Here is a 14184-nt window from a genome sequence, read left to right on the forward strand (position 1 = left end):
TGACACTGGAGGAGAAGACCCATCTCTGCTTCACTCTTGCATTCTGTACGCCTCAAAACCCAGCGCCATTTGGATGACACTGCCAAGTTTGGCTGCCAGCTTGGGATGGGCCCTGTGCCTTTAATCACATTAGCAGTCACTTTTATTCAGTTGCTTTCTTGGAATTGTTGGAGACTTAGGTGGGTGGGTCTTGACCTGAAGACAAGTCTTCCCCTTGTTCCAGCTCCGAGTGGGCCTAATCTGAAAGGCCAATTGTCCTTGATAGTTGTGGCCTCTCTTCCAGCACACCTTGGCTGTAATATTAAGTTTCCCGGTCTTCTTTTTTTTTTTTTTTTTTTGCTATATTTTACATTTCTTTCTGTCTTACTTGTACTTTTTCATAGAGGACCTGCATGAGCATTTTCAGCAGTAATGATGCCATAGACCCAACATGTCTTTAAATTTCTCCTGCCAAAAAAAGTAGTCCTTTAATTTTTAAATTAGCCTCAGGACATGGGCAGATGGCAGCCAGATTCTTTGTTACAATATTTAAATTTATGATATTTATAAGCAATATTGCTATATCTCTAAGTATTGTTGCTCTGTTCTGAAGTATAGCACTTGCCATTAATCTTGTCTGGTGTATGCAGTGGGTGCTGGGGAGAGAACACAGTACCTGTTGATGCTGGACAAGCTCTATTGCTGAACCGCACACTCAGCTCTTTCCTGTCTCATACCCATCAAGGTGTCGCCTTTACTATCTACCCCACACTTACAATTGGCTTGGAGCTCCCTCTACCCCGGCTTCAGATCCCAGCCTCAGTGACTGCCCTGACTTACACTCTACTCTGTTTCCTATCTCTGAACTGTCCCAGTGTCACCAGCCTCTTCTCTCCTTCCCTCCAGTTGTTTTATCCTCAGCTCCAAACACAGAACATAGAAGACCATCATTAAATTTGGACTTCCCTTGTTTGGCTGAGTTTAAGATAGAATTTTTCTTTAGTGTTTTCTTATAGTATTTTTATGGTTTCCAGTGTAACTGTCATCAGCTTTATGAGCCTGTTAAATGTCGTGTGGTGTTACATGTCTGTGATCACAGCACTCGGGGATTGGAGCAGGAAACCAACTGTGAGGCCATGTCACAGGAGGTGGCAGAATTCCATGGTGGAAAACCCTGGTGCAGCTGGTTATCAGGAACAAAACTTCTCTGAGACTAGAATGGATGAGAGGTGTTAGCGCACACTGGAGATCATGAGAGACCTGAGGGAACTCTGGTAACAAAACACTGTATTCCTGCCCGGGTGGCCCGAAATGTCTGTGTCCCTCAGGGCTGGTGCTCTGCCTGCTCTGCTCTGTGCATCCCTGCGTTCTTCCTGCTCCTCACTCCTGCTCATCCATCTGCTGCTTTACTGCCCAGCCTCTCCTTGGCCCTCTGTGATGTGATAAGGGAGCCTCTATGGTGTTTGCTGGCCCAGCCAGGCATCCCACAGTGACAGCCTCCTCGGATTGGCTCTTCCCCAGCACCAATCCACTGGTCCAAAGATGGCTACTTTCACTGGCTGTTCCAGGTTCCTACTGCTATGTAACAAAACTAGTGGCTTAAGATGGGCTCCCCCCGCCCATGATTTTGTGATTACAAAAGTCAGCTGTGTGCTTTTCCTGACCCATGTGGTGTTGGCCAAAGCCACTCAGAAGACATTGTTTTGTTGGGAGCTCACCTGCCTTGAAAATAGGGACCATGGCTGGACTCTCACTTAAGGGCAGGTGCAGAGTGCTCGTATAGTGAGTGTTCAGTGGGTTAAAGAAGCTGGTTCAAACCCAGCTGCCATCATGTGAAATGCCCAGCTGGTTCCGTGTCCTGCACTCTTTGTCCTCAGAAACAAGGATAGGAGCAAAACTCCAAAAGCAATTAGAGACTTATTCTCTCTAGGAACATAGGACTTTTGCCAAAAATAAGTCAATTGACCAGATGGTGTCTGTACAGACATAATCTAGATCTTCTTTGTTTATCCTAGGCCAGTACTTCCCTTAGAACCTTGCAGACTGTCTTAATGATGGTCCATGGATGACTGTTTCCCTTTCAGCTGCAATTCTCAGATGCTTTAGTTACTGAGTTACTAGTGATGTCATGTGTTCCTGGTTTAGTTACTGTGTTTAGTGATGTCGTGTGTTCCCGGTTTAGTTACTGTGTTTAGTGATGTCGTGTGTTCCCAGTTTAGTTACTGTGTTACTAGTGATGTCGTGTGTTCCTGGTTTTTCTGGAAAGCTGTCCTTGACTGGAAGCTAATTTCTAATTGAGTAGCGTGTGAACAGTAGTGTTCATTGTTGGGCAGGCTGCTCTTTCTGATCTGTTTTAAACACAGCACATCCCAGGGACCATACCAGTGTGCGGTGATTCCTCGGCTTCTGTGTGGTCACACAGAATGTGCTGAGAGACCCCCCACATTCCTTATGTGAGGGAAGGGTCCTGTGTGCTGCTTCGGGTACCCGCAGAGGTGTGGAGCTGGTCCCAGCCCACTCCTCCCCATCTGTCACCTGAGTGTCTGTACTGTGCCATAGCCTGCCTGCCTGTGACACATCAGAGGCAATGAGAAAACACTGTGGGCGATACCTCCTCTGCAGTGCTGCCTCGGAACCTCCATCTGAGGTGCTGAAAGTAGGAAATTGCGTTCTCGAGAGAATGGCATTTTTTCTTGATTTAAATTAAATTGATTTTTATTTGAAATTTTATAGAGCTTTGGTAAGTTGGGGGATAACCAAAAATTAGATTAGAGTCCAGAGTGATGGTAAGAGTTTCAAGACTCAAAAGCAAAGATGAACCTGCCGTCCTTATATGATCAGGATGCTGCACTGTGGAGTTGAATACGCCCTCCACTTCCTCTCCCAGGGCTGCTGTAGGATGTGAGAGGGGCAGCCAGAGAGCAGTGCCCTTCACTAGCAGTGCATGCTCACCCTGAGTCACAGGATGGGAGATACACGGGCACATTTGGTCAGTGCTCAGGCCTGGAGAGACGCCTGTGCCTGTTGCTATAGCTGCGAATTACTTGATGTTGGGTGACCTTGTTTCCATTGCGAGGTTTAGTGAGACTTCAGTGGAAAGTGGGCCTGACCAATAGGAAGCCCTCCTCTGGCTTCCCCAAGAGAGGATGGTGAGGGATGCTCCCACAGTCCCACCGTTGGAGTCACGCATTGCTCATTCAGCACACAAGAGCTAAAGTCTCTGTTTCGGCTTCAGTATTTTAAGTCACAGAAAGCGTGTGTAGCTGCAGTGGCAACACAGAGTCCATTGAGGTGGTGGGGATTCCGCTTCCTTTGCCTCAGTAAGTGAGGTTCAGCTTTCCTTAGGTGGGGCTCACATTTACCTGAAAGGAACACAAGACACACACGTAGGAAGTGAGGTGTATTTCACTGTAATCTGCTCTTCAGATTCTGCCTTGGCCAAAGTCTCCCATGTGTCCAAAGTCAGTGTCCTTGCTATCAGATAGGAGCAGAGGAGTGTCTTCACAGACACGTGCACTGTCACGAGCAGTCTTTACAACACTGACCACAGCACCTGACACAAGGCAGTCATTTAGTAAAGGGTGGCTAGTGTTCCCAGAAGGCTTTGCTCTTTTGACTGACATAACTGAGCTTTGTGGTTTCAGACTTAGCACTGTCATTACGATCCAGAACCCTCTGAGCTACTTTCACTTGCAGCTGAAAGAAAGGTACTGAGGCCGGAGCAATGGCTCTGAACTGACCACCCTTCCAGGAGACCCGGTTTTGAGTCCCAGTACCTACATAGCAACTCACAAACATCTACAATTTCAGTTCCAGGTGGTCAGGCACCCTCTTCTGGTCTCCACAGGCACTGCACATACATAGCACACAGATGTACCTGTAGGCCATATACCCATACACATAAAAAGAAATCTTTTCTAAAAAAAAAAAAAAAAAAAAAAAGTAAAGAAAACATTAAATAGTACCCATGTTTTTAAAGGGTCTTTTCTTTATTTTATTTTTGTAATGTTTAAGTTTATTGCAGAGTTGAGACGCAGGTTTCAAGGTCTCCCATATCCGTTACGTTCATCACTCTGTATTATCAGCATCTCTGCCAGAGTGGTGCACTTTCTGGAGTCATCAGGGAGTCTACATCAACATTCCATTAATGCTTAAAGACCATATGGATACTTGAATTCGCTCAGTGTTGTGCCTCAAATAGATTGGAACAATCTGAAGTATAATATCTCATTATCTTGCCTACCCTTTTTTCGGTTCTCAAGATTGGGCTCGGGGCTTTACACATGCTGAGCAAGGACTATAGCCTGAGCCACATCCCCAGCCTACTAGTTATAAAATTTATTTTTGGTTGTACACATTTAAGGTGTCTAACTTCACGTTTTGATTGTGCCCATTGTTGTGTTGCACAGGATCTACAAGTGTGATCCGATGCTCTAAACAATCTCTATGTTCTCCTGACGTACCCTGATGTCTGCCACCTGCTGGTCTCCATTGTTTGTTCAGAGTTTTTGAAGGGGGCTTGGGCCTTTGGCTTGTAAGGTTCTAAATGCCTATGATGTAGCAAATTGAAGCATACTCACTTTGTAGATGAGTCTCCATCTCCTAAAGCAGTGATCATAAAATACTTACTACAGATTTCATGGCGTGACTGCCTGCATAAAATGTGTAACCACTTCCTGCTATCTTGGCTGTGTGTGCTGTCACGAGATGTATGTTGGATTTTGCAGACTCCATTGTCTGGTTTGCTTTGTAGAAGATTCTCATGAGAAATGGCGTAGCAGCTGCACTCACTGTGTGGCATCTTTGAGGGACACAGAAGCATGGCCCTCTTGCATGCAGATCTGCAGGATGTAGGAAAATGAGATGTATACAGATGTAGTCACCAGGCGGGGGCAGCACATGACTAGGCCTGAGTTTGTAACTGGGCTGAAGCCTGTCTTCTTGGGCTTTGGTGCTGTCTAGGCCTCAGCCTAAGTTGGCACTGTCCCTGGGGCGTTGATGGTATTGATAAGGATTGCCACAGTCTTCTGTGTTTCTAGTGGATAAGAAGCTCAAAGCAGAGGCTAGAGAGATGGCTCAGCGGTTAAGAGCACCAGCTGCTCTTCCAGAGGTCCTGAGTTCGATTCCCAACAACCACATGGTGGCTCACAACCGTCTATAATAGGATCTGATACCTTCTGGCATGCAGGCATATTTATAAATTAATAAACATAAAATTAATTAATTAGGAAAAAGCAACAAAAAAGAAGGTCAAAGCAGGGTATTTTTTTGTACATTTTGCTAGAAGCCCTAGGGAGGGGGACAAGTACAAATAATGCCAAAAATGTTTGGAAAGGCCTTAAGAAGTCATGTTATTTTAAATTTACCCCAAATAACATATAATACATGCATGTCTATATACACACATACATGTGCTTTTAGAGACTATAATAGGATTCATTGAGGCTTCATCAAACACCCATGGCGTGGTGTGTCTCCCTCTTCTCTCCTCACGTTTCCATTTCCCCTTCCTACCGCCTGTGTGCTGCTAGTCCCTCTCAGCTCCCCACTCCTGACCCCCATTTCCCCTTCCTACCGCCTGCGTGCTGCTAGTCCTTCTCAGCTCCCCACTCCTGACCCCGTGGTCCCTCTGCACTGTCCTGGTTTCTGTATTTATTCCGTGTTATATAATCACATATGAAGATTTGGAGCTAAAAAACAGATGGGAGAGAACATGAGGTGTCTGTCTTTGCAGGTCATGGTTACATCACTCAATATAATCATTTCTAGGTCCGCACACCTGCTCGTACATTTCACGCTTCTCTTCCTTAAAACTGGATAGTGCTCTAGAGTCTGTGTGGACCGTGTTTCCATGGTTATCTGTTGAAGGACATTTTCTATCTATTGCAAATGGGGGACAGTGAACATTGCTAAGCAACTGTGTGGAGTGGAATGCCAGGTCCTTGAGACAGACACCAAGGGCTAAAGAAATGGGTCACATGGTGGTTTTAGTTTTAGCTTTCTGAGAATTCTCCACAGTGATTTCCAGAGCGGCTGCACCAGTTCCCAGCATTATAAAGAGTGAGTGAGGGCTCCTCTTCTCCAGAACGTTTTTGGGTGGAGAACCAGCAATTTTTTGTCCACTTTGCCACTCTGACTGGGGTGAGATGAAATCTCAAAGTTGTTTCGATTTTCATTTCCTTGATTGCTAGGTACAGTAAACATTTTTTTTAGATAGTTCTTAGATAATCATGTGATGTTGTCTTTAAGTTCATTTATATTCTGTATTATATTTATCGGCTTATTCACCTTTAACTAACCCTGCATGATAAAGCCATGGCTGATGTTCTTCTTTATGTTGTAGTGTTTTATTGAAGATTTCTGCATCTGTGTTTCCCAGGGGCAAAAGTCTGTAGCTTTGTCCACTGTGTCTTTCCTTAGTTTGTGTGTTAGAGGGCTGCTTGCTTCATAGGGCGGGCTTGGAGTTGAGGAGTTTAAGGAGCGTAGTGCATCGTTGAAGTCTGGTAGAATTCTTATAGCGGCATCTTTTAGAGGTTATTTTGTGTGCCAGAGTAAAAACCTTTAGCATTTTGACCTAAGTTTAGTAGAGTTCTTTTGAGATAAAAATCAAACAGAGTAAGTTATAAAATTAAGAGCAGACTTTGAAACTGAGGGCAGTGTGAGTTTCTCTTCTGAAACCACTAGAAAGCAGCTTGCAGAAGTCTTCAAAATTGCTCACCCTTGGTCAGTGGACAGCAGTGTTGTTAGAACTTCTTGTTCTGTAAAGGCTTCAGAATGGGGCTGTGAGTGCCACCTCAGTGAGTACTGCCTCTGTCAGAATCTGGTCTTCACAGTGGAGAGTTGAACGCAGTAGTTCATTTCAGAAACCACATGGACAGCATCGGGGCCAGGTGCAGCTGCCCCCAAACTTAGATGTGTTGCCTGTGAGCTCGTTTGCTGCCTCATGGATCGTGGTTTGACACCTGATCAATCTGTTTCAGATGCCGTAATGACCCACCTAAATTTGGGTAACAAAAGCAGGCAGCCAAGAGCCCTGTTATTACACAGAATTCTGTGCTTTTCAGGGTCTTTATTTTTAAAACTCCTTTTATCATGTGGTGGGTCTATATATGCTGACAGAGAGCAGCAAAACCTGGGTTCTTATTCTCAATGTGCATTAAATAAAGTATTCCTCTGTCACAGGTACAGGCACAGAGAAAGGCAGACCCGAATGTTCTAGAGAAGAAACTGCATATCTTTGCTCTGCATTCATTCAGCTGTCCTCACTGACCCCTTTCCAAGTAACTGCTAATTCCCTAGGCTCAGGGGTCCGCACACTCCCAAAGCCCCAGCCCAAAAGCGCCTCAGGTGGTTGTGAGTATGGAAAGCTCCTCAGGAAAGGGCCCGGAGGGCTGTGGGCAGGAGTGCCAGTTCAGTTCTGGAAGGACATATCAGTGTTGTGACTTGAAGGAGGCGCTGGTTCAGTCTGCACATGGAAGGCCCACGTGGAGGGGACCTGCTGGCTTCAGTAGCCTAGAATAGTGAGAGCTAAGTGAACGAGGCAGGAGATACGGGGATAAAATGCCAGCAGTGGGGTAGGACTCAGAGACACAAACAAGGACTTTGATCCTCACTCCAAGCAAAACTCACTAAAGGGTTGTAAGCTAAGAAAGAGAAGATGTGTTATGACCTGGTCATGCTGACAGTGGGGTCAGAGAAAGATGACGGTAACTTAGAGCGCGCGGTGCGAGTGAGGCCGTCATGAAGCTGAAGAACTTGATCTGAAAACCCAGGCAGAAGCTGCTGCTCGCAGGTGCAATGGCTAAAGTGATAGAGGAGCCAGTGGCAACACCAGGGTCATTGAGGCAGGGACATTAGGAATGGGGTTGCTCTAATGAAGGGAAGCTTGTGCAGAGAAACATGGGGTCCAGAGCTCAGTTTGGAACATGTTAAGCCCTAGAGGGTATTACAGCTAGGCATTTTCACTGACTACCAACTAATTTTCATTAACAAAAGTAATATTCAAGGAGTAATCAATAGAGTTGAAAACAGTAAATAAGCTTTAAAAAATTAACAAGATAAAAATCTGTTTAATAAACAAACATAAAAAAATCAATAAACCTCTAGCTAGGCTGAGTGGGGAAAAGATATGACAAAAATTACTAGTGGATAAAATAAAAGAATTTCATATCCTATGGACATTCAGAGATTATCAAGGGAAGATCATAAAGCACTCTGTGTCCACAGACTTGGTGACATACAGGGAATGGACCAATTTCTTAAGAAGTGTATTCTTCCAGACTCACTCTGTAAGACTGCTATCACCCTGATACTCAAACCAACAACAAAACCCTAAGTATAACCTGATGTTCTCAACGGTGTAGGGGGAAATGTAAGACCTTGTGTCATATGTATTGAAATATGCAGTTGGAATCTTGGGGATCTACAGTGGATATTTGAGTGTAACAGCACATTGGGCAGAAGGAAATGCAGTCATAGCAGTGGGTGCAGATAATCCCATGGATCCCAGCACCTACCCAGAGTCCATTCACGGTAGAGTGGGGGGAGGTGCGTCAACACCGCTAGGATATCTGCAGACGCCCGCAGCTCACATACTAAATGCTTTGTGTAAGAACCTCAGCAACACCATTACTTCAGCAGCTTTCAGCACTGAGTCAGAAATTCTAGCTAATGCAGTAAGATAAAGGGCGCAGAGAGAGAAGGAATAAAAAGACTTGTTTTTGTCCAATGGTGAGATGATGTACAATATCTGAAAGAATTAATAAGTAAAAATTCCTTGAACTGTGTTCTGGTCTGTTTTGTGTTGCTGAGATGCACTGGTTAGTTTTGATTTCAGCTAGACACAGACTAGAGTCATCTCAGAATAGGGAGCCTCAGTTGACCTGTGCACAGCCTTTGGTGCATTCTCTTGATTGGTGATTGATGTGGGGAGCCCAGCTCATCGTGGGTTGCTTTACTCTTGGGCAAGTGGTCCTGGATGCTATATGAACACAGGCTTGGCAAGCCATCGGGAACAAGCCAGTAAGCAGCACTCCTCCATGGCCTCTGCATCAACTCCTTCTTCTGGGTTCCTGCCCTGACTTCCCTGGATGATAAACTATAAACTGTAAGATTAAACAAAGCCGGGTGGTGGTGGCGCACACCTTTAATCCCAGCACTTGGGAGGCAGAGACAGGTGAATCTCTGAGTTCAAGGCAGCCTGGTCTACAAGAGTTAGTTCCAGGACAGGCACCAAAGCTACAGAGAAACCCTGTCTTGAAAAACCAAAACAAACAAACAAAAAATTTTAATAACTCCTTTCCTTCCTAAATTGCTTTTATTTTTGATCTTTTATCACAGCAGTAGAAAAGTAAGACATATGCTAAACACTATGATCAAAAGCAACTCTGGGGAAGAAGAATTTATTTGAGATTACAGGTCACAGCCTGTCATGGGGGAAGCCGGGCAGGAGCTGGAGGCAGGAACCGAAACTGCTCCCTGGCTTGTTCAGCTTGCTTTACTACATAGCCTACGACCATTCTTCTGGTGGAGACACTCACTGTGGTTTGGGACCTGCTGCATCAATTAGCAGTCAAGAAAATGCCCCACACATGCCCATAGGCCAGTCTGCCGGGGACATTTCCTCAGTTGTGGCTCCCTCTTGTTCCCAGATGTGGGAAGCTGACAGCTGAAGCTGACAGTCACAGACTGTAAAGTCAGTGTTTTTAGCTGAAGCTGAAGCTGACTGTCACAGACTGTAAAGTCGGTGTTTTTAGCTGAAGCTGAAGCTGACTGTCACAGACTGTAAAGTCGGTGTTTTTTCGAAGTTGCAGCATGCAGTTACTATACAAAAACCACTTCTTCTACACCAACAAAGAAGGGGAATTGAATTAAAAAGCACATTAGCACACACATAAGTAAAATCTTTAAGTATCAATTTAGAAAAATTATATTAAGCTAACATGAGGAAAACTATAAAATGCTGACCAAAAAATCCAAAAGGACTAAACAATGCAGAGGTATTTCATTTTTGTATTTGCAGGGCTCTCTAGAGGAGCAGGACAGACAGGATGGATATATATGACCTAGAAAGGATTCATTAGGCTACAGCATCAGTCTGGCTACAGCATCAGTCTGGCTAGTCCAACAGTGGACCCTGGCAGGGACACTGTTGCTTGATCCACAGGCTGGAAATCTCAGCAGTCCCAGTCTGGCTCAGGAGTCGATTCCCGGAGAGATGCTGGCCTTCAGTCTGTGATAGAATGCCAAAGAAGTCAGCTCTCCCGTCAGTGAAGGAACCCTCCACAACAGGATAGGTGAACAAGTGTGAGCGAAAGCAGCAAAAAGGGAAGTCCTCCGGTGTCCTTTTCTAGGGCCAGGTTTATTGTGGGTCTTCCTGACTAAGATCTGACTAAGAGTTGAGTTCCAGATGTAGTCAAGTCACATCCAAATTTAGCCGTCATAGCGTCCATAGATGTGACTCCGTGTTGGCAAGTGCTTGATGCTGTTCAACTGGACTTGTAGATTAATTACAATTCCAACCAAAATCCCAGTCCCTTATTTTGCGTATGCCAACAAGCTGACTCCAAACTGAATGTCAACACTGAGAGGAGCCCAGAAATGCAGCATTTAAGGGGAAAAACTATAGTAATATTATTGAAGTTGGGGTGGGGGCATTGAAACTATCTGACTTCGAGGTCTGCTGAAATTTTATAGTAACTAAAACACCGTGGTGTTAGCAGAGCTGCAGACAGCTTCAAGGAGCACAATTGACTGAGCAGAGGCACCTCAGTAAACAAGGCAAAGACTCTTTTCAGTAATTAATTCTGAAGCGACCTAATGTCACATATGAAAACTGACTTGGGGCACATGGACTATGGGGTCTGAAGGGGAACCCAGAACTAATGCTAAAGAGACCGCGGGCAAGTGTGGTAGTATTGCGTGTGACAGTGATAGCTGTAGACTTGCCACCATAGACACCGATCTCGTTATAACTAAAACTGCTCTGTGAAAGACAGTGTCAAAGGAAATTCTTGCCATCAGATAAAGGAGTGATTTCCAAATAGGTGGCGTTCTCACAGGTCGGCCATTACAGCTCAGGTCAGTCTGGCTTTCAGAAAGCCTGAAGAAGTGTGGCCAAAACAGTATCCAGAAGATGAACGAAACAGTGTTCAAAATTGTGTTATTATAAATTCAAAATTGAGACAGTGAGTTGCCAAGACAATCTTATTAGGCAGCACCAAATGCTGGCTGGGAGGCAGAGCGGCAGGACTTCATCCACTACTGGCCGGATTGAGAATGGTGCCTGGGTAAACGGTGTCATGGCGTTGTAAGACACTGTGCATGTCTTAACTAACATGATAAAGCTACCACACTCCTTGGCATTTATTAAAATGACTTGAAAAATTATGCCCAAAGACTTAAAAAAAATAATTGCCAGAATGTGGAAGTAGCCCAGATGTCTTTGGTAGGTGAGTAGATAGTGGGTATGTAAACCATGGCCTATCCAGACAAGGGTACGTTATTCAGTGCAGAAACACAAATAGGAAAAGTTATCAGTGGTAGGCAGTAGATGTTGACTTGTTGGTCACCGCGGGGAGCAGTGTGGCGGCTCTGCCGTCTCACGGGGACTGCGTCTTAGCAGTGCACAGACACTTTTGGTGTTACAGTGGAAGGGGTCTTATGCCATGGGAACGAAGACAGAATAGTCCTCTATACCAAGGTGCACACGGCAGCCCGGCCCCCAGAACCAAGTGACGCGGTAGGCAAACTACACAGAGCTGTATCGGCCCGGGTTTTAGACCAACTGTGCCAGTCTCTCCCTGTTTTCTTCCTGACATGTGTTGGTTACTATGCATCAGGCCGATGGTCAGACTTCATACAGGGCTGAACTGGGCTGAGAGCACAGAGCAGTGGGCCTTCCCTTCCACGTCCCCTGCAGACTCGGTGAGGGCTGCTCTGAGCTCACTCAGCACTTTGGAAGGCCTGTCTGCAGGCTGATTTCACAGCAGGGTCGTCAGGGGTAGAGGAGCACAGGAGAGATCTTTGTAGCCCTGGGCTAGTGCGTGGTTTAACTGCTTGAGAGAAAGTAACAAACAGCTAAGGGGCACACTGTGCAAATGTCACGCCCTGGTTCTGATGTCGCACGATTCCTCATGTAGAAATCCTTTTTTACCCCTGGTGACAGGAGGCTGGTGACACAGAGATGACTCTGTGGTTGGGTGAACCAGTGCCCGCGTCACTTCCCGGAGCATGACAGCTCCCACAGTCGGCGTCACCAGGGTCTCCTGTGGGCTTTGCTGGCAGCTCTACCACCCCAGCATTTTGCACAGTGTTTTAGTTAGAGTTTGAATGTGAATGCCCGGTAGGACACCCTAGCCGGTGGCACTGTTCTGACCGCTGTGTGACCTTTGGAGGTAGAACCTTGCTAGAGAAAGATCACTGAAGGGCTGGCTTGAGGTTTTATGGTCCAGCCTGACCTCCAGTCTCTGCTTCCTGGCTACAGACACAATGTGAGCAGCTGTTCCGCGTTCCTGCACCACCATGACCTCCCCATGATGATGGACACTAGCCTTAAACTAGGAGTCTAAATAAAGCCTTCTGCCGGGCAGTGATGGCTCACGCCTTTAATCCCAGCACTGGGGAGCTGACAGGTGGATTTCTGTGAGTTCAAAGGCCATCCTGGTCTACTGAACGGAGTTCCAGGACAGGCTCCAAAATGACAGAGAAGCCCTGTCTCAAAACAAACAAACAAAATAAATAAATATGAATAAATAATAAATAAATAAATAAATAAATAAATAAATAAAGCCTTCCTCTCGAGTTGTTTCTGTCATCTGTGGTCTCAGAGTGAGAAGGGTAACTGTCCATGGCTTAGCGACATAAGGACATAAGTGCCGTCAGCTTCCCAGGAACGGGGCCACCCCTCCAGGAGGGGAACATCTATAGGATAGTTTATTTCAGGGTTTTAACGCAAGCATTAAAAGCAACAATCGAGATTGGACTGGCAGTCACTGAAAGAGCTGACTTAAGCAGTTCAGAGAGCAGTCTGCTCCTAGAGAGGTGGCCATGTTTTAAGTAGAAGGTGCTGAAAAGTTCTTGTGTTTGCACAGAAGGTCTGTGCTGCAGAGCCCAGCAGTGGTCATGTCTGTCTAATGCTGTCTAATCGCATGTTTTGTTCTAGGGACAAGCGGATCTTTTGAAATATGCTAAGAATGAGACGTTGGAGAATCTGAAGCAGATCCATTATGCAGCTGTTTCGTGTGGACTGAACAAACCAGGCACTGAAAACTCTGAGGCCCATAAGCCACGCCGGAGCCTGGAAGTCATCCCCGAGAAAGCCAGTGATGAAAATGGAGACTAAGGGGCCTCCCTGTCACTGGAGAGCTACAGTCCTAGAGCCAATCACTAGGGAGACTATGGGGTTTCCGAGCACAACCGGAACACCCAACTGCAGTCTGCTGCAGCCGTGAATGGCTGTAGCTACCCTTTGTGAAGACAAACTCGTTAACAAGAAAGTCTCTCCCTGGCCCAAACACGCTGTGTTTGTATACAGAACGCCCTGAGTTCCACTGTGAAGAACAGTGTTTTTGCTCTAGTTCCACAAGAAGCATACCGTCCCTATGTGAAAACAGTTGGCTCAGGTGAAGCGGATTGGATTGCTAAGTTTATATTTATTAGTGAGAAGGCTGATCTGCTGTCTTACTGTGTGTGTGTGCTTGCCAGTCTTGGGGCTGCGGAGGGCTTGGTGGCATGCTTGCTGAGCCAGAACTACTAAGCAGAGTGTCAGAGCCGGAGAGCTGAGCACAAGGAAGGCACAGTGGACTAAGGCTGCCTGGCTGAAGATGTTCTGTGTCAGCGTGGGCAGCTGGGTGGACGTGGCACCTTGTACATGTTTTTCATTGTATAATGTAGTGTTCACATTAAAGATATCTTTTATGATATTTCTCCAACAGCAGTGCATGCTTTTAGTGCACCATCACCTTTATGAACATTTCCTCTCCCAAGTTGCTAATTACCTGTTAGATGACTACTGGAAATAGGTCACCTCGGTCACGGTCTGGCCATTAGGGTGGCTGTCAGTCTGACACAGTGGTTACGTGGCAGATGCTGACATTTAAACTGTAAGTTCACACTCCACTACTGCAGCTTGGGAGTTCAGCTCCCAGGACTGCATCCTGGGTAGTGAAAGCATGTCTTGAGAGCAGAGGACTTAGGAAAATCTCT

General features: G+C 45.8%; 1 protein-coding gene across 1 annotated transcript in view; it reads left to right on the plus strand.

The window, feature by feature from the left end:
• Nucleotides 1-13914, plus strand: part of Plcl2 (phospholipase C like 2) — a 179015-nt gene extending 165101 nt beyond the window's left edge. Inside the window, exon 7 of the mRNA XM_050165065.1 lies at nt 13142-13914. Within this exon, the coding sequence (XP_050021022.1) occupies nt 13142-13321 (180 nt within the window). The 3' untranslated portion in view covers nt 13322-13914. The remainder of the gene's footprint in view (nt 1-13141) is intronic.
• The last annotated feature ends 270 nt before the right edge of the window (nt 13915-14184 follow it).

The sequence above is a fragment of the Alexandromys fortis genome, unplaced genomic scaffold (genome assembly GCF_014885135.2).
Source record: "Alexandromys fortis isolate MF-2015 unplaced genomic scaffold, M_Fortis_MF-2015_v1.1 scaffold_121, whole genome shotgun sequence".
NCBI classification, from domain to species: Eukaryota; Metazoa; Chordata; class Mammalia; order Rodentia; family Cricetidae; genus Alexandromys; species Alexandromys fortis.